The 24,777-nt window shown below is 34.8% G+C and overlaps 1 protein-coding gene across 10 annotated transcripts in view; it reads right to left on the reverse strand.

Moving 5' to 3' along the window:
• Positions 1–3,797: 3,797 nt before the first annotated feature.
• SYTL2 (synaptotagmin like 2) overlaps positions 3,798–24,777 on the reverse strand; it is a 137,438-nt gene continuing 116,458 nt past the window's right edge. For 3 of the 10 annotated variants that reach the window (XM_074217036.1, XM_074217032.1, XM_074217033.1), the window contains 8 exons: positions 21,839–21,955; positions 19,624–19,793; positions 17,609–17,711; positions 14,942–15,112; positions 12,218–12,296; positions 9,863–9,962; positions 8,918–9,123; positions 3,799–6,826 (listed from right to left, as the gene is read on the reverse strand). In XM_074217036.1, the coding sequence (XP_074073137.1) occupies positions 6,681–6,826; positions 8,918–9,123; positions 9,863–9,962; positions 12,218–12,296; positions 14,942–15,112; positions 17,609–17,711; positions 19,624–19,793; positions 21,839–21,955 (1,092 nt within the window). In that variant the 3' untranslated portion in view covers positions 3,799–6,680. Of the gene's footprint in view, positions 6,827–8,917; positions 9,124–9,862; positions 9,963–12,217; positions 12,297–14,941; positions 15,113–17,608; positions 17,712–19,623; positions 19,794–21,838; positions 21,956–24,777 lie in introns of all 10 variants that reach the window. The other 7 variants (XM_074217040.1, XM_074217039.1, XM_074217034.1 and 4 more) reach the window with 6 other exon arrangements.

Below are 24,777 nucleotides of genomic sequence, written 5' to 3' on the forward strand. Positions count from 1 at the left end.
CTTTGATAAGGGCTTTGCACTGTTTCTTCCAGTGACAAAGTTTGTTGAAATAATGACAAATTTTTGTTACTTGATTCTCAGACTGGTTACTAGTGACAGATGGATTTTGTTTAGGAATTGTTAACTGTTTAAGTTGTATAATATGTACTTTGTCTTTCTTTGCTTTTGATTTCCATTTTTCCTGGAGGTCTTCCTCTAACTGAGCTTGCTAGCTCGGGTACGAACTGGGGTTGCTTAGTTTGCCATTCTGGCTGGATAATTTTAACATTTTATGACAGAGAAATTGGAGATTGTTAACAAAGAGAGAAACTGAGTTTGCCCTCTTTCCTTCCTGATCATGTTTTAGAACACAATTTGTATCAAAAAAACCTCTGCTAGATGATGAAAAAATTAAAATACTGTTTCATCTTATGATTAGCAGTTTTGATTTTTGAAAAACCCACTGGTTGGGGGAAGCAAGTGGGATAGCCTCTTTTAAAGTATCCCTGAAAGCTCACGCACCAATATAGTGCCTTTGCTGATCTGTATAAGCAACCCAATCTGTCTCCTGAAGCTCCTCAAAAGTAGATTTGATATTGGCCTTTCTGAACCTGTTCTTTGCATCTCCTTTTTAACTAAAGCTATAGTTAACTGACAAAGATAGGATTGTAGAGTAATTTCAAATTGATCACTAAAGTCTATTGGATCTTGACAGGATCAAGGAAAAAAAATTTTAAACCTGCAATTCACCTCTGTTCCATAAAGTTTAATATCAGTTATAACTCATTCTTCATCTGTAGTTGGAACAGTCTGAGGGCAGGGTCTTTTTTATCACCTTAAAAGGATAGATCCCAAAAGGTTGAGGATTTGGGATCTTTTCTGGAGATGGGGCAACCTCATTAAAAATAGTATATTTTAGGACAAGAGAAGGAGAAGAAGTAACAGACATAAAAATGAGATGAAGAACAGTATTAAGGGACAATGGGTTACATTGAAGAATAAGAAGAGATTGAATAAGGAAAAAGAAATAAGGAATAAGGAAACAATGATACTGAAGAATAGGAATGGGAGGATATGGTGGAATAAGAGGGAGATGAAATAGAGTAAGAAGAGTAAATGGACTGAAATTGGTTAAATTAATAAAACTAAGAAGATGAGATAGGAACACAAGGAAAAAAAAGAAATGGAGGAACAAAGAGCCAATGGAGAGATTAATATTGGGGTAAAAGAAGATGAAATAAAAGAAGGAATTGGAGGACAGAGTGAAGTCACAGAGATTAATATTGGAGGGATAAAATGAAAGAAAAGCAGAAAGGGTAGAAATTGGAGGACAAAGTTCACAGTGGGATTAATATTTGTTAGATAAGGAGATGAAATAGAAAGGGGAAGGGATTGGGAAACAAGAGGAAATACTACTAGGATAAGAATGAGGGAAAATAGAAGGATGAGAAAGGTATGACAAAGAGGAGGAAGAGGAAATAAATGAGAAAAACAAAATCAAGGTGAATAAAATGAGATTGAGGGGAAGAAGGAAAAGGAGAAGGAAGAGTGAGTGATGAGTGAGGATGACTTTCAGCAAGGGGAAGGATTAAAGAGGCAGAAGTTTCCTTAAGCCTAGGTAGAGTAGATAAATGGAGATAGGTGGCAATGCGGTTTTACTGGGATGTAGAGTTTGACTCATATTTGCAAATGAGCTGGATCTGCTAAAATCAGAATCTTGTGAAGGTAAATAAGGCAATGAATAAGAAGAAGGAAAAGAAGTTGAGGAGGTAGACAAGTTGGAGTAGGAAAAAGAGTGAGGTTTGAAAGCTCCAGTGGCTTAGAGTGAGGGAATGAAACTGAGACAGGAGGAGGAAAAATAAACCAAAGCAGCAGGGAGGTTTTGACAAACAGCTAATCTTGTCAGGGGGAAAGGGGGGATTGAAGGAGAAGAAATGTTTTTACAGATCTTAACTGAAGAAATTTCAGCTTTGTGGTGGAATAGTGATGGAAACATTCCCATGTTTCCCAATTAATATTTTGTTTTTCTAATTACACATTATGAAAGATTTTCAGCATTCATCTGTATGCATATTTATAAGTTATGTACTTTCCTTCCACTCTCCCTTTCCACCCTCCTATCCACAGTGGTGAAGAGTCTGGTGAACATTGTACATGCACATTTATATTTAACATATTTAGATTAGTATTTTCTGTATGAGAAATTAGGACCAAGGAAAAGGAAAGAAAATCATGATATAGGAAAGATAAAAAAAAAAAGAAATGTTTTAAAAATGAATGTAGTGTTCATTCAGATTCAGATTCAGACAATTTTTTATCTATGGATAACATTGTCTATAACAGGTCTCCCAGGGTTGCCCTAGGTCTCTGAACTGCTGAGAGGACCTGCATCCATCAAGGCCAATCAATTCATAATGTTGTTGTCTACAATGTTCTCTTCCTTCTGCTCCCTTTATTCAACATCAGTTCTGCATTTTTTTCATGCTTCCCTAGAGTCTGACCATTCATGGGGGTGTAGGGGCAGCTAGGTGGTGCAGTGGATAGAGCACCAGCCCTGGAATCAGGAGGAACTGAGTTCAAATCTGTCCTCAGACACTTAATAGTTACCTAGCTGTGTGGCCTTGGGCAAGCCACTGAACCCCATCGCCTTGCAAAAACTGAAAAAAAAAATGACCAGAGTGGAACAGAAAATCTAATCAACTGTGAGACTCAAATGAAGAATAAAAAGGTAAATAGGAAAGGCAAAGAAGGGATTTAATGATGCTGAACTGTTTATATTTGTACATAGGAAGATGATACTGATAAATCAGATAAACTTTCTCATTTATTAAGGCAGTAAGGAGGAATATACATAAAACACAGATGGTAGTTGAATATGAAGGAATTAATATATATAAAAGATGGAGTTAGGGTATAAGAGAGAAAGGGAAAGGGGAAGGTAGAAAGTACTAAAGTATTTCCCATAAAAGAGGCAAGAGGGAACTTTAGCAGTGAAGTGGAAGAGACTTGAGGGGAAAGGGAGTGAGTGAGTGAGTCTTACTCTCATCAGAATTGACTCAGAGAAGGAATAACATACACATTCAATTGAGTTTCGAAATCTATCTTAACCCTAAAGGAAAATAGGAGAGGAAAGGGATGGGAGAAAGGGGGTAGGGAGGTAGGTAATAGAAAGGAGGAAAGATTGTGGGAGAGAGTAGTCAGATACAAAGCATGTTTGAGGAGGAGCAGGATGAGAGAATAGAATAGATGGGAGTAGGGGAATATGATGGAGAGAAATCCAATTAGATCTAGTAACTGTGGTCAAAATACATATTCAAACAAGTCTCTCTCATATAAAGATATCATTTTTTAAAACATAGAGAATTGAGTTAAATTTATAAAAAACAAAAGAGCTATTCCCCAATTGATAAATGAACAAAAGGTATGTACAATTTTTAGATGAGGATATCACTGTTATCTATTTAAATCATTTAAACAAAGTGTCTTCATTCCTTTCAATAGAATAAATGTGGGTTGGAAAAATTCTGAGGTATTAGATTATATCTATTGGATTCAGCAGACAGAAAGAGAAAATGATAAATATTGGAGGGGACATAGGGAAAATGAAATTTCAGTGCACTGTTGGAGTTGCGAAATGATTCAACAATTTGTCTAGTAATCTGAAACTATGCACAAAGGACTATAAAAGCATACCTACCCTTTTATTTTACAATGCCACTACCAGATCTATAATCAGAAGAGATGAAAAACAGTTAGGAAAAGGACCTCTATGTATTATAACAGCTCTTTTCTGTTGGCAGAGATCCAGAAATTGAGGGGATGCCTCTTGATTGGGGAATGGCTGAACAAATTGTGGCAAATGACTACATGATGGAATGCTATTCTGATATAAGAAATGATTAACAGGATGCTCTCAGTAAACAATTTATATGAGCAGATACAATGGGAAATGTATTATATATACAAGGTAGTAGCAATGTTGTAGGATGATCAATGCCCTGACCCAAGACAACTCTGAAGGACTGAAGCTGATGGTGTCTAAATATAGATTGAAGCAAACTTTTTTAAAAACCATTTTTCTTCAGTTTTCTCTTTCCATGGGGGTTGAGAGGGTGGCATAGGTTTACTTTCACAACATGACTATCATGAAATTGTTTTTCATGATAACCTAAATCAAATAACTTGCTTTCTTATGGACAGGGATTGGATGAGAGGGAGAAAATTTAGAACTCAAAGTTTTAAATGTATACCATGGAAACAAAGTTGAAATGTTTTAGCATGTCACTGGAGAAAAATAAAAAACAAAAAAGTCAACCAGAGATGGCCCTGGATGAAAAGTAATCAGGGATAAGTGACTTACCCAAGGTTAAAGAGCTAGGAAGTGTTCAGTTCTGAGTTGGGATTTGAACTCAGATCCTCCTGACTCTAGGGTTAGGGCTTTATTCATTGCACCACCTAGTTGCACTAAGATTAAACACGATTGTACATGAATAAACTATATAATATTACTTTCATGGGGAGAGGGAGAGCAGGGTGAGAGGTTGAAAATGTGAAATTCAAAAACCTTATAAAAATGAATGTTGAAAACTAACTTTCCATGTAATTGGATAAAATTAAAATTAGAAAAGAACCCCCAAAAAAGCTAGAAGAAAGATTAGCCAGGAGACAAAACAGCAGGAGATTGAATTCAAACTGCACATGAGGAGGTGGTAGATTTTGTCCCCACTGACTTCCCTTTTCTATGTTCCTCAGAGGACAAGCAAAGCAGAAGATGAAAAACCTGAGATCAGAGGGGAGGCAGAAGATTGTGCTGACAGACATGACAGGAGGTGGAAATCACTTTTTCCTGGCTCAGGTGGAAATCACCCTGATCGTCCCCCAGCAGCTGCAGTTTTGAGTTCAGGCAGGTGCAATAAGGATTCAGAATCTTGAGCACAGGGAGAATCACTTTCTCTTAAAGGAAATGTGCAGAAGGAGATGAAAGTTCCGAGTCAAAAGATGATGTGTCCCTACCCTTCACCATTCCATCATGCTCCAGGCAAATGAGCTCTCCTTCACCTTCAGCTTCATAGAATTTACCTTGCCCATTCTTGGGTATCCTCCACACCTCTTCCTTCCCTTGTTTTGCCAGTTAAAACAACTGAAAGACATTCTGGACAAGTTCACCCAAGGAGGATATGCTCTGGACAATGATCATTGAACCAGACTCACCTTTAAAGAGTAACATATTTCTGAATTGTGGAGTTTGAACAAAGACCAAAGACTATTATCTTTACTTTAAAAAAAATTATCTTATTATGTAATTTTGCTGTCTCTTATACTTTATTTTTCTTCCCTAAGGTTAGGATTTCTTTCTCATCACATTCAACTTAGATCTTTACATTGTTTCCATGGTATACAATGATCTAACAGATTGCCTTCGGGGACAGGGGGTGGGAGGGAAGCAAGATTGGAGGGAAAATTGTAAAATTCAAAATAAAGAAAATCTTTTTAAAAGAAAAAAGTAATATGTCTATTCTGAAATACCCACCCCACCAACTGTCCTTTATTCTTTTCCTTCTTGATGCTTCCAATCTTCCAATATAAAGCTAGCAAATCCTTCTGTTCAGTTGCCTGAAATGCTTGCCCTAGAGGTATCAAAACTAGATTTATCTTTACCCTCTTATTCCTACTTCCAGTTATTTGTTCCAGAGTTTGAATTCTGAAAATAAAAACATTAAATTATTTAATTCAAATGAAAGAGAAAGCTAACAGACTAAAGATAAGGAACAAATAAAATTTTAATTTACACTGAAGACTAAAAGTTTTATAAAATACAATATTAAAATTGCACACAGAGAAAACAAGAATGGTATAATCGAGCAATTATGTGCTAATACTAAGTACATATATAAACAAAATATATTGCTTTCACATGTCCAATTACAGGAATGACAGAATCTTAATGGATAGTATTTTACTAGAAACTAGAATAAAATTTAACTTGAAGACCTATTTGAGTAAAACTTTGGCTGATGTTCTATCTGTGTCCAGTGGGTGGCACCATTATACTAAGATTTTTTTTAAACACAAGGACTCTTGATAGGCATATGTGGATGTTTATTAAGTATTCATATACATGTTTAAAATGAAGATTTCCCAGATAGTATATATTTGATCAAAACATTGCATCCTTGAATAGGAATAAGAACAAAATCCTGCCAAGCCTTTGTCTTATCAACATTGTCCTTATTTTCCTGCTTTTTTTATCCTTTTTTTTAAACAAGAACAATAATTACTTTTCCCTCTCATCAACTGCTTTCCATACCTAAACATCTCTAATGAGGGAATACTTTATGATCAAACTGCTGACAGATAAAATTCAGAGTACTAGAGCATCATCTCATAAACACTACCCCACATTTCCCATTTCTTTGGCATTAGTTCATAAAGACTATATAAGACACTTGGGTTTTCCTTTCATTTCAGGTGACATCTTGATCACCTATTTTCTTGCTTTCAAATTCCTCTTGTTTTGGAACACAAGGATTCACGCAGGTTTAGGAGTTCAAAGAGTCCTGCACATCAAGAGAAATTACCTGAAGACCTTCATGGTAGGACTTTCAGTAATGCCACCAATTCAGCACTTTCTAACATAGGGAAATGAGGACATTGCTTTACTTTTGAGCCCCTAAGAGCTTTGAATCTTGAGAGGCTCTCTCTTACTTAGTCAGTTTGGCTATAAGAAGCATCCGGAGTGGGAGGATGTCTTCAACCCAAGTGTTGGGGGAATTCACCATCCTTTCCCACAGAGAGACTTCCGCTGGGGTGGAGTCCATCCAATCTACTTCAATCCCATAACTGTTACCTGAAAGATTAAAGAATGTGTTTTTAAAAGTAGAAGCACACTCAATTTAATCTGATAAATGCTTATAAGTACCAACCCCAAGTCATTGGTCTGGAAAAAACTGGAGATATGAAGACCAAAAAAAAAAGGAGCATTTCTGCTCTCAAAGACCTTACATTTTACTAAGTGGATATATGGATTTCTTATAAAATGAATTAAAACACAAAAATGTGTTAAACCTGTATAATGAGCTTTCAATTACCCTCACCAGGGAATGTGACACAGATGAAGTCACAGGGAGGCAAATTTCAGCTCAGTATAACAAAGAATGTTTTAAAAAAATAATTTTATTGCTAACTTTCGTTTTTACATCACTGAGACCTCTGTAAGTATCATAAGTCTTTCCTTCACAAAAAGGTAATCTTTATAGCAATTTTAACCTATTAAATGTTTAAAACTTTTTAAAAATTAAATAGGAAAAAAGATATTATATTAAATGTTTCCACACTTATTCCACACTCCCCCCCCCCTACCTTGCATGGAATCCATGCAGGTCACCACCTCATTTGCACATTTGGAGTGAATGAAAAAAAAAGAAAGAAAAAGGGATAGAAGAAAAGAAAATGAAGGGAGGAATTTTTTTTACAAAAGTAAAGCAAAAGACATATACAAAAATTTCTAGCTTGTGATGAACAAAGCTTGATCTCATTTCTATTTCAGGGGACAATGTTAAAAATCTCATGGGGGAGCTGGGTGGCATAGTGGAAGGAGCACCTGGAGTCAGGAAAACCTAAGTTCAAATTTGACCTCAGACACTTAATAATTGCCTAGCTAGGTGACTTTGGACAAGTCACTTAACCCCATTGATGTGCAAAAAACAAATCCCATGGAGCTCATTCTCCAATTTTAAATGAACAAAGAACCTGAACAGGCAGTTCTCAGAGCAAGAAATCAAACCTATCAATTTGCTATGTAAAAATATGCTTTATATTAGTGATCTTAAACTTAAATAGAAGCAGATCCCTGCAGCTCCTTATTTACTTAGAATATCACACATTATCATGTTGTACCGTGTATTAATATTGTTAAACCTTTCCCATTTACATTTTAATCTGGTAGAACTACAATCAAGGCTTTTATGGAGCCATGTGATTTAGACACCTTCAATTTAAATCACTAGTAACTGGAGAAATGCAATTGAAAATATTCTGAGGTACCACATAATAACCATCAAATTGGCAAAGTTGATGAAAAAGAAAATTGACAAATGTCTAAGGGGCTGTGGGAAAATGGGTACAATTAATATACCCTTAGTGAAGGGTGAACTTATCTGATTATTTTGAAAGGCAATTTGGAACTATGTTCAAAAAAGTTATTAAACTGTGCCTCCTCTTTGATCCCAATTATGGCACTTTTAGGAATATTCCCTAAAGAGATCACAGAAAGCAGAAAAGAGCTCTTATGAACAAAATATATTTAAAGTAGCTATTTTGGTGTTAGCAAAGAATTGCCAATTAAGGGTCTGCTCATCAATTGAGGAAATGTCTCAGCAAGTTACGTCTCACACACACACACACACACACACACACACACACACACACACACACACACACACATACATAATGGAATACTATATCACAAAAAATAATGAAGGGTATAGGTTCAGACAAACCTGGGAAATGTATATAAACTGATGCAAAGTGATATAAAGAATCAGGACAACAATTTATACAATAACCATAATACCAAAAAGACAGTCAGGAACTCTGATAAGCACAATGACCAAGCATGATTTCAGAGGAATCATGAGAAAATAGTCCATCCATCTCCGGCAAGAGAGATTATTGATTCAAAGTACAGAGTGACATACACACACACACACACACACACACACACACACACACACACACACACACATATTTATAATGCTGATTTTATATATTTTTTTTTTGCTTTCTCAATGGAACAGAAAGTGGCACAGGGTAGAAAATTTTCAATAAAAGATTTTTTAAAAAATAAAAATAGAAAGTAAAATAAAGATGAATTTTGATAAATCATGAACTCACTGGAGTTTTTGGCTCATGTTAAACCATAAAACATAAAAAGTCATACCTGTTCCAAAGCCCAACCTGAGTCCTCCCAAAAACTGATTTCTTAATCTATGGTGGTCCCAGACTGTCAACTCTGCGCAGGCTTCTTTTAAATCTTCAGGTGTGAAACCATCATAGACAATTGCATGGTTGAAGAAAGGATTAGTTGTTTTTGCTATGGTCTTTGTCTTTTGACGACTTTTCCTACTTGTATCAGGAAGGAAGATGCTTCAAAGAGAAAGAATATGGTCAGGCCACATTTCATGTGTTTGTGCACAATACAATTCTGTAACACAGTATAGGTACAGAAGAATGGGGAGAATATTAGATAAAAAGAAATTATAACCTTTTTAAAGAGGTATAGTTCCTTCTTAATTATCAAAGAGGAAGGAATCAACGGTTTGCAAAATTTACTCAATAAGCTTTTTTTATGCCAACTAGGTTTCAGGCACCATACTAGCAATGGTCAAATACAACTTAGAGTGGCAGATTGGCAGCCTCAAATAGGTTGGATGATAGCACATACCGCCCTACATATTTCCATGATATTTTACTTAAACTAATAGTAAAATTATTTATTTTCTCTATGTACACAGTGGCAGGGTTGACAGGGCAGATGGTCTATGAGTATGTTAAGGGGACACTGTTCACACATACTCCACAAGGGATATAATTAAGGGACACTGCTCACACATACCCCACAAGGGAAATAATTAGCATAATTGGTAAAACGTTGACTGTATTCCTATAGAGTGCTAGTGAAAATCATTTGCAAAATTACCTTCTCTCTTGCCAATTTTATTGATAACTAAAGACTTGTGTTTACATGCTTCACTACTCCTCAAAAGTAAATTTGTTAACCTATGGTTTAGGAGATTCAGGATCACCATGTAGAAAAATAAAATTGGCTCCCCAAACCTGTTCTACAACAACCCCAAGAGCAAAGAAACCTTGAAAATTATGTTACCATTTGACAAAAGAATTCAGGTGGTTTCCCCGGAGGCAGGGTAAGTCAATGCATTCCTTCACCCAAATATGCACTTCTCCAGTTTTAGAAAGCTTTTTACCTACAGCAGTCAAATGGGAAAAAGATCATTCTCAGAAATATCTGCCTGCTTATACTGCTTCTGATAACTCCGGTTCATAGGCATTGTGTCTATTTAAGTTCAAATGGTCTACAGGCCTCTTTCTCAGAATTCACAACTTTATGGAAGTCAACTGGTCCCTCCTCAGTGTGGTCCTATAATCCAATCCCACAAATATTTAATAAGTGGCCACTATACATAGGGAATACATACTGGAAATAAAAAGACAAAGTGATGAAGAGTTTCTACCCTCAAAGATTATGATAGGATGTTATGTTATATAATTTATATTGTATATCAAAATATAATATAAAATTGGAATATCCCAACAAAGAAAAAAATTTTAAATTGCTGTTGTTGCTGAGAGGCCCTCTGCAGTCACTATGGTTCACAACATTTTTATTCACTCTATGAATCCCTTTCAACAACAACCAAAAAACGTATTGTGAATGCCAAGGATAACTTAATAATTACTTATAATATTTTGCAATTCTTCACTGAAGGTGTCATTAAGGAATATTTAGCACAAACCCCTTGGGCATTCATTTCAAATCCCTAACTTTATGAATGGTTAGTAAGTGGTTTCAGGGATGTTAACTAATTATCACGCAGCCTATGAACAGTTCCATAAACATTAACTTAAATGAAGGTACTCTAAATTTAAATTCTTGTCCAATGATACATGAGTTATGTTATTAGAAAAATTGCAAGTGGTAGTGCATCTAACACAGGTATGTTTCAAAAATAAGGTAGGCTAGTCAAATACTAAGCAAGAGGGATGAAAGATGAATGGCCTGAAGGTTGTATTGATACCCAAATGGAAAGAATGAAAGGAGGTACTTTCCTTGTACACACTATATAGATAAGCTGTGGAGACTCTATAGAGGAACAAATTTAGAATCACCACAAAATAGCTAGGTGGGAATGTCCTGTGAATATAGAAGCATGGAAGTAATGAAATGCACCTTCACTTTTTTGCTCTCCTAGGATAATATGTATTGCTGTAAGCAAAACAGGATGATTGGGGGAAATTAGGTACATTTGAATATCTCAGAGAATATGGGTCACCTCTTAATGGCAAAGCACTGTAAGGTTTAGTGGGAAGGATGAAGAGACTTGAGATAATACTATATGAGAATTACTGGAGAAAAATAAGAATTTAGCCTGGATAAGAGAAGACTTGAAGAGAGACAGGAAGTTCTCTTTAAGTACATGTAGAACTGTGGCACCTTATCATCAATGTGTACATCCCTGGAAAGTATCCTACCAAGGTAAGTTATTCATTCACTTACCTTGGCAATTTAGTTTCTAAGGATGTACACACTGATGATGGAGTTACAGCATGCATAACCACAGCTAGCTCTGTGTTTGGGAGATTCTGAAGGAATGTATGAGACAAAAGATAGGAATTGCTTGATCCTTTTAGTAAGCCTTGCATATGTCAGGTGCATAAGTATGAATAAGAAACCCATGTCATTTCTGCTTTTGACTACCAATAAGAGAACATACTCCCTCTGTTATCTGAAGTAGAAATGACCTTTTTATAACATGAACATATCCAAGAAATAAAACATCCCCTATAAGGTTTAGACCTTATGAAGTATGAAGTAGAAATATTCATTGCATCTAATAACAGTATCATTACATCACAGGAAAATATAGCAGCACCCTCAACAATGAATTGGATCCCTGTGCTATGGATGACTCTGAAAGATGGTGCTAGAAGTCTCCATGGCTACACCCAAAGCAGTAGAAATTCAGTGTGGAGGCTATCATCTAACCAAGAGAACCATCATGGAAAGAAATATTTATCTGATTAAGCTCCTCTAAGCAATTCAGTGATCAAGGACAATTCTAAAAGCCTTATAACGAAAAACAGCATCCACAAGCAGAGAAAGAACTACAAAGTCTGAAGGTGAGACTTATTTTCACATTTTAAAATGTTTTCATGGGTTTTTTTCTTTCTGATGGATTTTTTCCCTTTAGTTCTGTTTCTTCTTTCACAACATAACTAAAATTGTCACAATGCATTGTTACAATATCCGGTTGTACATGTATATATCTGTATTGTACATGTAACCTATATATCAGATTTCTAGTTGCCATGGGAACGAAGCTGAGAAGAGAGTGTGGTAAACAAATGTGGAACTCAAAATCATACAAAAAGATGAATATTGAAAACTATCCTCGCATGTAATTGGAAAAAATAAAATTAAGTAATATTCAGAAAAAAATACCTGAGAATGGCTCTGGGACATATTGGAGGGCTAATCTCATTTCACCTCTTTTTTCTGCTTCCGTGACAATCGGTGTTATCTGGAAATTAATAAACATTTGTGACAACCAAGCAAAACTTCTTTGTATTTCACCTGAGGTGAGAAATAAACTCTAGGGTCTTCTAAGTTGCAGCAAAGTTTCAGATTCAAACATACCCCATACAGGATCTAAACAAGGCAAATTTTGTGCTTGGATTCCCTAAACTTAAATTTTCACATAACAGGGATAGAACTTCCCTCTCCCAAAAACCATCTGGGGAAAAGCATAATTAAATTCTTCTAGGACTACATCTTTAAGGTGGGTGGACCCAGAGTGACAACCCAGACTCCCTCACTTTTCTTTTAAAACAGTGAAGACTTTTGCTGCAAGACATTCTCTAACATGAAGGGGATTCACCCCTATGCATAAACACTTAGCACACAAAGTTCTTATCACTCACAGCTTCTATAAGGCAGGAAAAGAGCACAGCAAAAAGACACTGGATTTCTCAAAATTCAGTTCAATTCATTAATTTGTCCTAATGGGAGAGATCTAGTAAATTAGAATTAGAGAATGTTTTAGAATAACTGGAGCTATTTTATTTTAAAATACAAATGAAGTTTCATGGCTTTCAAATTACTTTAAGGGAACCCTGTACAGAATACTTTATACCTCCCACACCATGCCTTTGCACAGGTTATTCCTCATGGCTAGAAGAATCCCTCTTAGACCCTTGAGTTCTTAAACTCTCTGCATTCATTGAAGACTCGCTTCAAGGATGAATTCTACTAATGAAGCTTTTCCTGATGACCCAGATGCTAATGCCTTTCTCCTCTAATGTCACTTTCCATTCATTCTGGTATTTATCTTCTATATACAGATTTACATATGTTGCTACATCCATTAGAACAGGGGTGTGAAATTTTTAATCTGGCAAGGTCCAATAGGATATTTAAAACATTTGCCTGTTATAATAGTTCAAACATTTAATAAATTCATCCCAAAAATGTTCCCAGCTTTATTATATTTCAAGTCCTGCTTGTGGTTGTCATGGCAGTACCGGCAGTTTTGCCAGTCTTATACAACCTGTGGCCAGACATTCTCTGTCCCAGATTAGAATAAAGGCTTAAAAAAAAAAGAAAAAGTCTTTGGGTTCAGGAACTGTTTTTCTTTTCCCTTATTTCCCTGGGGCTTTTCACAATGTTTGTTCAAAAGTAAGGATTTCATAAATGTTTATTGATTTAATTATTAGAATAGATAAGTTCCCAATATAATAGCTTATATTCAGTTGCATTTTAAAAATTTACAAAAGTGCTTTGTATCTGTGCAAAGTGGAGCTTCACAAAACTTTTTGAAGAAGATTGCAAATGGTGCAATCCCAATTTTACAGATGAGGAAATTGAGACTTAAAGAGGTAAATGACTTGCCAGAGGACACAAAACTAGGAAGTAGCTGAGCATAGACTTGAACCTAGCATGCTGAACTCCCAGGCCAGGTTCTTTGATTTCTAAGTATCATTTTCATTCAATACCTTGCTGCCTTTCCATGTCTTATAAAGGTTCTTTCTGAGTCTTCTGTGGCCAAGATCTGATTCATCACCTGGTGACCAATTCCCCAGGTTGAGCCTAAATGTTAGTCAGTAAATGAATTTGCATTAAGTGCCAAGGATACAGAGAAAGATAAAAGAGAATTCCTGCTCTGGAAGAACAAATAATTGAATGAATTTTGAACATTCTGGAAGAACAAATAATTGAATGAATTGGAACATGTCCAGGTCACTCTTTGAAGGCAGACAAGTACAAGATTTTCTCTCCCCTGGCAGGACCTATCCAAGGTCCTGGGTGGGAGGAAGGAAAAGCCCTTCAGGAAACTAGAGTCAGTTCACTGGAGTTCTTTAATAACATATTTTATGGCAGAATCCCGAGGATTGAAAGGTCTGCTTAAGAAATCTAAAACCATGTTTGTCACGTTGAATTACATCAATTTAGATTTGGAAAAACCCTGAAAGATTATCTAGTCCAACTCCTTTTATGGCTATAGAAATTGAGGCTCACAGAAGGTGTCTTTTCTAAGACCATTTAAGCAATAAGTAATAGAGACAAGATTTGAACTCAGGTCTTCTGACTGAAATCTCACTCTTTCCACTACTCCATCCCCTAGATAGCCCCTTTTACCATTAAAAGTACAAGAGGAGGGGGCAGCTAGGTGGCGTAGTGCATAAAGCATGAGCCCTGGAGTCAGGAGTACCTGGGTTCAAATCCAGTCTGACACTTAATCATTACCTAGCTGTGTGGCCTTAGGCAAGCCACTTAACCCCGTTTGCCTTACAAAAACCTAAAAAAAATGTTTAAAAGTACAAAAGGAAAGAAACTAATTCTATTTCTGACAGCAAAGATTGCCAATTAGCTGGGTGACTATTGATCAAGCTTTACTGCAGCTAAGTGGCACACAGGATTGATCACTAGGTTCAAGTCTAGCATTTGGCATGTAGTAGCTGTGTGGCCCTAGGCAAGTCATTCAACCCTGTTTATCAGTTTTCTCATCTGTAAAATGATCCAGAAAAGGAAATGGTAAATCAGTCAATAATCTTTGCCTAGAAAACCCCAAATGGGGTTAGGAAGAGTCTGAAACATCTAAACATGTAAACCACTATAGTATCACTTGGGTGCTACAAACCAAAACATTATAAATAACTCACAACTTACCCTGCGGTTCAAAAGGTACCATTTCAATTGTTTATTCTGCTGGTTGTCCCAGTCCCATGTTTCTAGGTCAAGTTCTACTTCCCCAAGGAATCTGTTGTGTTTGAACATATCTCGATGCCAAACTGAGAGGTACAGTTTTTGAGTCTTCAAACTGTGCTTGTCAATTTTATACTGAGGCAAAAAGGTGAGAATTAGCAATATTTAAGTCTCATATTTCTATCGTCTTTTATCATTCATAAAACACCTCTATCATGATGATCTTGTGAGTGAATTAGGTATATATAATTACTGCCATTTTACTCAGAAAGGCAAAGACATTTGTCTAAGCTCACATACTTGGTAAGTACAAAAGTTAAAGGATAGTAGAGATGTAGAAAAAGTCATCAGCACAGAACAGAGTTTTTTTCTTATGCATTATATCAAATCTTGCTCTGTTCCAAAGCTAGGATAAATACATTGTTCTTTTCCCTGTAGATGACCTCTATCCCTCTCCAAAGATGAATTCTTTTTTTCTCTTTTGAAAGAGAAACCATGGTGTGTATATACATATACATTGAGATAAATTTTTTCTATTATACTAATAACCAATTATTAAATTAGAAGTAAGGCTTCTTCTATTTCCTCATTCAGGAACCAGCACCTGTAAGTCTGCTTTTCTCTAAAGAACAACATTAATACATGAGACTGCCTGGGTAAAACACCACTAAATTGAAAGACCTTACTTCTGTTTAGTATATGTATGTATACATATATTTAATATATATAAATTATATATATAATATATAAACCTATAATACATATGTTTATATATAAATATATGTATACATATGCACACATATTCTCATATACCCACGTGCATACCTATGTATATATAATTTATGCCTCAGTTAAGAACAAGGATTAGTAGCACAATTTTAAGGAAAATTTGTCTTTGGGTCCTAGACACAGTTAGCCCATTTGGTAACCCAAACCTATTCTGTTTTTCATTTTGCACATAAGATGAACTTTTTTTCTCAAACTGCAAAATAAGAATTTCCTACTTCCCAGGTTCATAGCTTACCTTCAAAAAATGACTAATTTATGGAGTTTATATAAACAGGATATCACAATGGTAAGTGCAGTTCTTAAGCTTTAATACCTTAAAGATTAAGATATTTATTAGCTTTAACATAATAGCTTAAAACTAAACTAAGATTTCTGGGAACACTTTGCATTTTCTTATTTGATTCTCCCTTTTTTACAGATGAGGAAACTTAGGCTGAGTGACTTGCCCAGGGTCATGTGTCTAGTAAAGATCTGAGGCAGAATTCAAGTTTAGGTCTTTCTGAAGCCAAGTCTCATACTCTGTCCTTTAGAGCCATCTAATGAATTCTTGATTATCTCTGGAAAGGGTTCTAACAAAGTTGTGGTATGAAAAATACCCAAGTTATTTATATTTGAATTCAGAAGTCAGGTCCTTGTTTTCTTCTTCTAGAAGATTTTATTACTAATTAAAACATTTGCTTAAAGCATTTAGACTAATTCATTGGCTGAGGGGAGGAGAAAATGTCCTGGAGGCATGACTAGAAATGCTAGGAAATGTCAGTTTGTCTGAAACTTAATATTATCCACAAGGCTAATGATTTACACATGGATTTTTAAGAATAGACTATCTCTTTCTGGGAAGATATGTTACCTGCATCAGCAGAACACTAATCTAGTAGCCAGCATTTCAGCTCAACCTTCACTCAGAATTCAGTGCATTTTTTTTCATTCTAATGCATTTTTCCTTTAATTTTTTTCTTACGAACAAATTAGTCCTCAGATGACTCTGACCCACAGAATTGATTGCTTTATTTGCTTGGAAATATCAGATACTTCCAGAAAGCCTAAACTCCATACACTCTACACCAGAGGTGACAACATTGCTGTCTTCAACACACCTGAGTGTATCCTGAATCAGATTAAAATGGAATTGGGAAATATTGAATGACATTTTTAAATTATCATAGAACATACATAATGCTAATATATGATTTTCTAAGTTAATGGTAGTCAATTATGTAAAGTTTAATGGAACTCATTTTTGTGGGAGTTTGTTAGTACTGCTCTATACCACAAATTGACCTACTTGAATTCTTTTCCTGCACCATGTGAACATGCCCTTTCCCTGACTTCCCTCTGAAATCTTACACATCCTTTAAAGTCCATTCTAAATTCCCCATCTCTAAGAAGCTTTTCAAGATCCCCCAGTCAGTTGCAATCATTTCTCTTTTTGCACTTTATAGTGATTTGTTAAAGTTGCTTCCCCCTCAAGAGTTTAACTTTATAATAGCCATGACAATATCTGTTTCTCCTAGCGCTAGATATAGTGCTTTGCATATAATATGTAGTTAATTAAAATTTGTTAAATGAATAAATTTAAATTTACATAATCATTTATGATTTAGAGTACTTGACTTGCAATCAGGAAGACCAGAGTTCAAATTCCACTCCAGATCATATTACCTTGGGTAAGTTACTTTACCACACTCAATTTCTGTTTCCTCATCTGTAAAATCTGTAAAATAATTACCTCAAAAAATTATTGTGAGGATCAAATAGAATAATGTAAGTTAAATATTTTTGTAAGTTCTAGAATGTTACATACATGACAATTATTGCATAATATATGCTGTTCATACATACCCGTAATATCTCATTATACACAGGATTCAAGGTTTTCTTCATCACAAGTGTTTTTTTCTTGCCCATTTTGCCTTTGTATGGTAATAAATAAGTCTTTACATATCTAGAAATTGAAGTAATATTGTGATTAGAAGAAAATTGTAATTTGATTTCAACTTTTACATATTTGAAATAGAAACAATTCTTGTCTTAGAAGCAAGGTCTAGAATCATGAAAACTCATCTTAAGTTTAAATTCAGCCTGAGACACTATCTGTGTGTCCCTGGACAAATTACTTAAATGTTTTTGCCTCAATTTCTTCATCTGAATGAAAAAATGAGGGGCAGTTAGGTGGCACAAGGGGGCAGCTAGGTGGCACAGTGGATAGAGCACTGGCCCTGGAGTCAGGAGGACCTTAGTTCAAATCCAGCCTCAGACATGACTTTGGGCAAGTCACTTAACCCCATTACCTTAAATAAATTAGAAAGAAAGAAAGAAAGAAAGAAAGAAAGAAAGAAAGAAAGAAAGAAAGAAAGAAAGAGCAAACCACTCCAGTTTTGTTGTCAAGAAAACTCCAGATAGGATCACAGCAAGTTGGACATGAGTCAAATAATTCAACAACAAAGAAAGAGTTCCTAAAACTGTGAGATAGCCAAAAGTAGAACAAAGGTAGTGGTTCTTCCTCATTGGAGATCTTCAAGCAAAGGTTGGATGACCATTTGTTGGCCTATGTTGTAGGAAGATTTTTTTCCCCAGGTTTGAGTTGAACAAGAGAGTCCCAGATATTCCTTTCAGCTTTGAAATTCTTCAATTCTGAAAGATTATCCTTTTTTAATACAGAGAAAACCAGAAATAACTGTCCTTAATTTGCCATTGATTTAAAAAAAAAGAGTTTGAGGAGTTTTGTATTTGATTTAGATATTTTAGAAGAAAAAAGACAAGGATTCATGATAGCATCAAACAGAATAATGAAGATATTATGCAGTCTACTAAACTTTTCCCCTCCTTTCTTTCAAGGAATCCAAAGAGATTAAATTTAGTGGATCTCATGACATTATCATAATTAAAATATGAAAAAAATCAACACTTAATTTCTCATCATTTAAATACTTCATTACCTTTTGAATAACTCTACTGAAATCACACAGCCTTCCCACTTAGGATAAAACCTAGCAACATTCTAAATTTCTTGATGAGAACCATATTATGTTATGCCCTTCTATTCTCCTCTATCTCTTCAAATCTGTCCAGGTTCACATTTGTTTTTTCCATGATACTGTCTATCCATCTCTTTCTCTGCCGTTTTTCACAATGATGAAAAAAGAGATGATTACCTCAAGGCCCACCCTCTAGGGATGAGCCTCTGTAAATGTGCAAATAAGGAAAGTTGCTTTATTCATACTATACATTTCCATTGTACTGGAACCAACAACATTATAACTTTGAATTGTGACAATTTTTATTTGTTTCTCACATGTAGGGGTGTCATTATGCACACTAATTGAGAGCCAGCTATATTTGGATACACTATCACTAGACCTAGATTTGAAGCCTTTCCAGATAGATATAAGTTACCAAACTTTTTCTTTTTTAAAGCAAGGCTTACCTCCACACCACAGGGAGGTATGAGAGCTGGACATTAGTGGAAAAAGCATTTTAGAACAGCACACTGATTCGCTTTTGACAATGAGGACAGCAAAATTGACTATGCAAAGTGGAGTCTCTTTTCAGACATGAAAATTTATCCAAATGGACTGTTCTCAACCTCCTCCTCCTCAGATTTTTAAGCTGCCTTGATTATTTTTCAACAAGTTCCTTAGAAATTCCATTGGTCTTGTAAGTTTGGGTTTGGATTAGGGAGTTCAGTCCTAAATAATTATATAAATTGTCTTCAAATTTCTTTTTTTTCCTTCATTTAGATCCTTAGAAGAGAATTTTTAAAATGGAAACACAACCATTATCGTTTGTCCCCATTTCCTACTTGAACAAGGAGTTATGAACTTGAAGGAATCGAGGAAACTCCAACATTTACTTACGGATCAGAGCGCTGTTTTTTAACATCTACTGCTGCTAAGTCCTTGCACTGGGCCACAAAAACATGGAGCTCCATCAATGAATCCACATAATCAATGGCAAATTGAATACTTCCTTTAATTTCCAAATCACCAAAGTCTCCACTGTAAATACTCACTGCACTTCCACTCACCTGAAGGCAACAGAATAGAGATTTTCATTTGTTTAGCTTCTGAGAATATAGAAGGATTTTAACAATAACCTTAGTTGGATGTAATATATGTCTGAAGGCAATATAATCATTTTTGTCTTTTTTTTAATTTTTATTTAAGGCAATGGGGTTAAGTGACTTGTCCAAGGTCACACAGCTAAGCAATTTTTTAAGTGTCTGAGGCCGGATTTGAACCCCAGGTACTCCTGACTCCAGGTGGCTAGTACCACCTAGCTGCCACCCATTTTTGTCTTTCAATTTGTATGTAAAGATTTCAAAGACAAAGCACAAAGAAATAAAAGTTAGCATTTCTGATGCATTTTGGTGAACTTGTTTTGGCAAGTTTTAGCAGATGGCTCATTTGAAAACGAACTTTAACAAATCATGTGGTTGTAAGTAGGTCTTTTTATAGCTTTTTAAAATATTATATACATACACATATTTAAAGAGAAAATACACAAGATATATTATAGACCATAGCGATTTAAGACCTTCAATCAAATTTCTAAGCTACAAGTTAGCAAGACACTAAGTCTGAAAAAATGTTTAATGAGCTTATCCTCTAAAAGTCTAGGAAGGAATAATAATGACTAATAGATAAAAGATGAAAGAAGTTTAAAAATTGCAGAACAGGTACAATCAATATCAACAGATTGATATTGATAGACATTCAATAAGAACAGGACAACAAAAATAAGATTCAATAAATCCAAGGTCAATCAGAGTTTAAACACAGTTGAGCATACCTGGAAATTTCTAATACCAAACTACCTGCACCTAATTTTAGGCAAGTTCATCTGATATGAAAAGTTATATAGCTATCCAATTCTTATCATTCAAATGATCACCTCCATTGTTCCTCTCTTCTTTCCTACTTATTGAATTGAAAGATACTTGAAGGTAGAGTTGAATGTCCTCATTGGGTCCTCAGAACCTAGCATAGATAGTTTGGTACATGTTGGCACTTATAAAAATGTTTTCTGTATTTAACTCAATCTCTTACATATACTAGGAAAGCTTTGTGTTGGTTGGAATCCTACAATGAATCTTATGAAAAAAATGAATCACCCCCCAGAATTTTTTCTGTAACTGGATTTTTTTAAAAATTGAGAGTTTTAAAAGAGTGATAGACATACAAACATGTACACACAGGCACATATTACCAAAATCAAAACAAAAATAAAAGGTCATAATGCAATCTAGTCATGAGTTTTCCTGTGGTAGTTTGTCATGCCAACATCTTCCTTAATGTTCATCCATGTGTTCCAAGGAGATAAAGATGCTCAGCTGTCAAGAGTCAGGTGATATTGTCCTAGATACTGGCATAATATCTAAAGCAGGTTCTTAATCTGGGTTCGTAAATAGATTTTAAAGGGAATGTGAATTTTGGATGGGAAAACAATTACATTTTTATCTTTACTAACATTTGATTTCCCTTGTAGTTCTATGTATTTTTGTTTTGTTTTTAATTTTAAAACATTGTTCTGAGAAGAAGGATCCATGGAATAGACCAGATAGCAAAAGAGACTCATGAGATTAAAAAAACTTAAGAATCCCTGATCTTAATTATAGTATAGCCAAATGCTAGCTATCTGATAAATGATAATACTATTCAGATTCTTATCAACACCTAATTCCTGTAATAAAATACCTGCCAAGCCTATGATCAGCCAAGTAAGCAAGCTCAACATGCATATGCATATATAACAACACATATTCTTAACCATGTTTTATCCCTGTGATTCTCAAACCTCAAATAGGAAATATTAGTTATTGCTATTTATCATCCAAAATTATGTATTTTGAGATACATGCAGATATTTAAATGGAAATATTTCTTTTAGAGCTGATGCACAACTGAGAAAAAAAATGGTTAGAGGCCAGTTGCCAAATAGAAAGGCATTCTGATGCTTGGGATTAAGGACATAGCAAAATAAAGCAGTACCAATTTAGAGAGGGCAGAGAAATGGTTATGAAAGACTAAGGGAAAGCAAGAAGTCATTAGAACTGAGCTGTTGATTACATACAGAAGACAGTGATGTCATGCCAGAGGAGCTGCTAAGAGTGAAAGAACTCATGCTCTTCTTGTATCTGCCAAACTGGTAACCGCTTTCTGATGAGGCATCGGTCTCTCTGTCATCACTCTACAAGACATCATAGAAGGCACAAGTTATTTATGGCAAAAGCAAGTTGTTGTCAGAATCTATGAGGAAGAGAAGACAGGTAAAGTCTTTGTCTCTTAGAATGGCATTATGCCATGGCATTTCCCAAGTTTATTTTAAAACTCGAAACCTGTTTGACAATGGAAAGAACTGAGTATAAGGCAGATTTCTGACTTCAGATTCATCCAAGGGAGTTGAGTTAAGGAAATACCTAGAGGATAGCCTTACCAAAGTCAGGGAAACCAAAGGTTATGCAACTAGTCTGCATTAGCATTCTATGTTCCATCATCTAGGAATTCCATTTTCTGGATGTTAATTAACTTTATACCAATTGAGAGGATTCAAGGGTCATGTTGAAGATGCAAATATCTTCTTTAATTCCTTTCATTATTAACATGTGCTTAACTTAGAGATCAAATAATTTATTTACCTGAGTCCAAACTAGGGAAAAATACAGATCTATTTCTGTTCTAGATTAATCCCATTTTCTTCTTTAAAATCTTATGAATATCCATGTATTATTATGTTTATATATACACACACACTTATGTATTTGAAATCCAAAAAGTTGGTAATAAATTCATTTAAAATACATGAGATGGTGCATGTCTGTTTTAAAACATCAAATCATTACTTAAGTGCTTAATTAAAATATTTTTCCCAGAGACTAGGAATTTGAGGAGTGAAATTTTTAGGGGAAAACATTTTCCCCCTATAAAATTTATAAGGACAAGGAAAGAAAAGCATTTATAATGCTCATTTCAGTAATTTCATGACTTAAACTCTTAAGTTACCATTACCTAAGGATATATGGGTTTAAATTTGAGTTGGGAAAGAACTTGAAAGGTCACAGGGTATAAATGTTCTCATTAAAGACGGAAAAATGGAGGTTCAAAGAGGTTAAATGATTTCTTGACTCTAAATCCAGTGTCCTATCAGCAGATCAAAAATGGATTACATTACTGCAAGTTTTTTTTTGTTACTCTGCCCTTTTTATATTTCTTTTATAGGACAAAATATTAGAAAAGACACTTAGTAACGATATTAAGTTGTTCCAGTTTTGACTCTATCATGACTTTGTTATGGGATTTCAGATAAATCATTTCCCTTTAGTATGCCTCATTTGTAAAAGGAAAACTATTAGGTTAGATGGATTTCTAAGGTGCATCCCAGCTCAGACACTGTGATTTTTCTGGTTAAGCTTCCAATGTGAGCTCCTATTTTGGGAGAAGAATTTAAAAGGCAATTAGTCAACTATACATGTGATTGGGAGAGGGATCCATTAAAGGCCTTTCTAGAGAAAGAAGAAAATTCATGCCAACAGATTCATGCCATGCCAATTAGGGTCAATGCTATGAAATCAATTCTTATATGGGGTGAAAAGGGGAAAAGAGAAGAGTAGAATCCATCAGTGAAAAAGAAGAAATGTCTTCTATACAAAGGTCCAAGAAAAATCTACTTTTTTTCCTGTGGTTCTTTAAATTGGTCCAAGATTGAAGAGAAAAGAGATAGCAGAGATCATCCTATTTCATTTTCATTTTCCCCAATAAACACTTCAGGCCTATGTATATGTTGCATACTAAATGATACGACTTCCTTCTTATTTAATACTTTTATGAATCTGGGACCATGCCAATGGTGTATTGATTATACTGGTACAAGTCACAAATTACACAGGTCTTCTCATCCTCTGCAATTCTCATTCACTTCTTGCTGTAAATTCTCTGTCAAGGATTTATCTGCTGTACTGGAGGTCATTTTCTGGTTCTTTTCATTTCTGGATGCTAGTCCAGGCTTTAGTTACACTTCTGTTATTAACTCTACCCTCATCTCAGTCCTAATGTCTAGTCTGATCCTATGCATCCTTAATGCTGTTTTATCTAATGCATCCCTTGTGCAAGTCATCATTGATCTTAAACCCATCATGGATCTATCCACAAATCTGTCACATATTCAGGATCACCCATAATTGTGATATCTGAGACTATGATGTTCCATAACTCACAACTACATGTGAATAATTTTTATTTTTCTAATTTAATATTGTGTATCATAGGTATTCTACAGTATGCTGTCTTTATGACTGGCAGTGTCAAAGATTTTTCAAAATATTTACCTTTTTATGATTCTGCACTTTGGCCATTTGCTCACTGGAGATTGAGAGCTTCTGATAATTTCCAAAAATATGTAGCTTTAACCAATCATATTTATTGTAAATAATTTTCCCATCATTGCTTTTCATTCACCTCAACTGATTTTTGTTGTGCATAATGTTGTTATTTTTATATAATCTGATCCAACAACTTGTCCATGTTAAACATTTTTAGCATTAAGAAAAACAAATGGTTTCTTTGCTACATTTATATGGTAGAAGATACTCTTATTTTTATTTTATCATGTGTTTGTGCATATATATATATATATACACACATTTATAGGTCTCTGTGGGATTATAATGAGATAATTTGTAAATTACAGTTCTAAAATATTAATATTTCTTCCCTGTTGTTATTCAATGTTCCTAATAGTATTTATTATTTTTTCCTTCATTTTCCCTCAATTTTATTAAACTCAGCATTTATTAATTTTTATACATGCTCTATTATTGGAATTTTTTAGACTCTTCTATTAGTCCATTTTTAGTTAAGTACCAAGGCAATTTTAAGAGTTGTCACTATATAATAAATTTTAAAGTCTACTAGTCTGCCTTCATTCCATCATCACTCTGCTACCACACTGCCATTACAATAGATTGTTTTGTGATATTGTCTTTTTTGAAACAAATTATACTATCAATTTACCCA

This window comes from Macrotis lagotis, chromosome 1 (assembly GCF_037893015.1).
Source record: "Macrotis lagotis isolate mMagLag1 chromosome 1, bilby.v1.9.chrom.fasta, whole genome shotgun sequence".
NCBI lineage: Eukaryota > Metazoa > Chordata > Mammalia > Peramelemorphia > Peramelidae > Macrotis > Macrotis lagotis.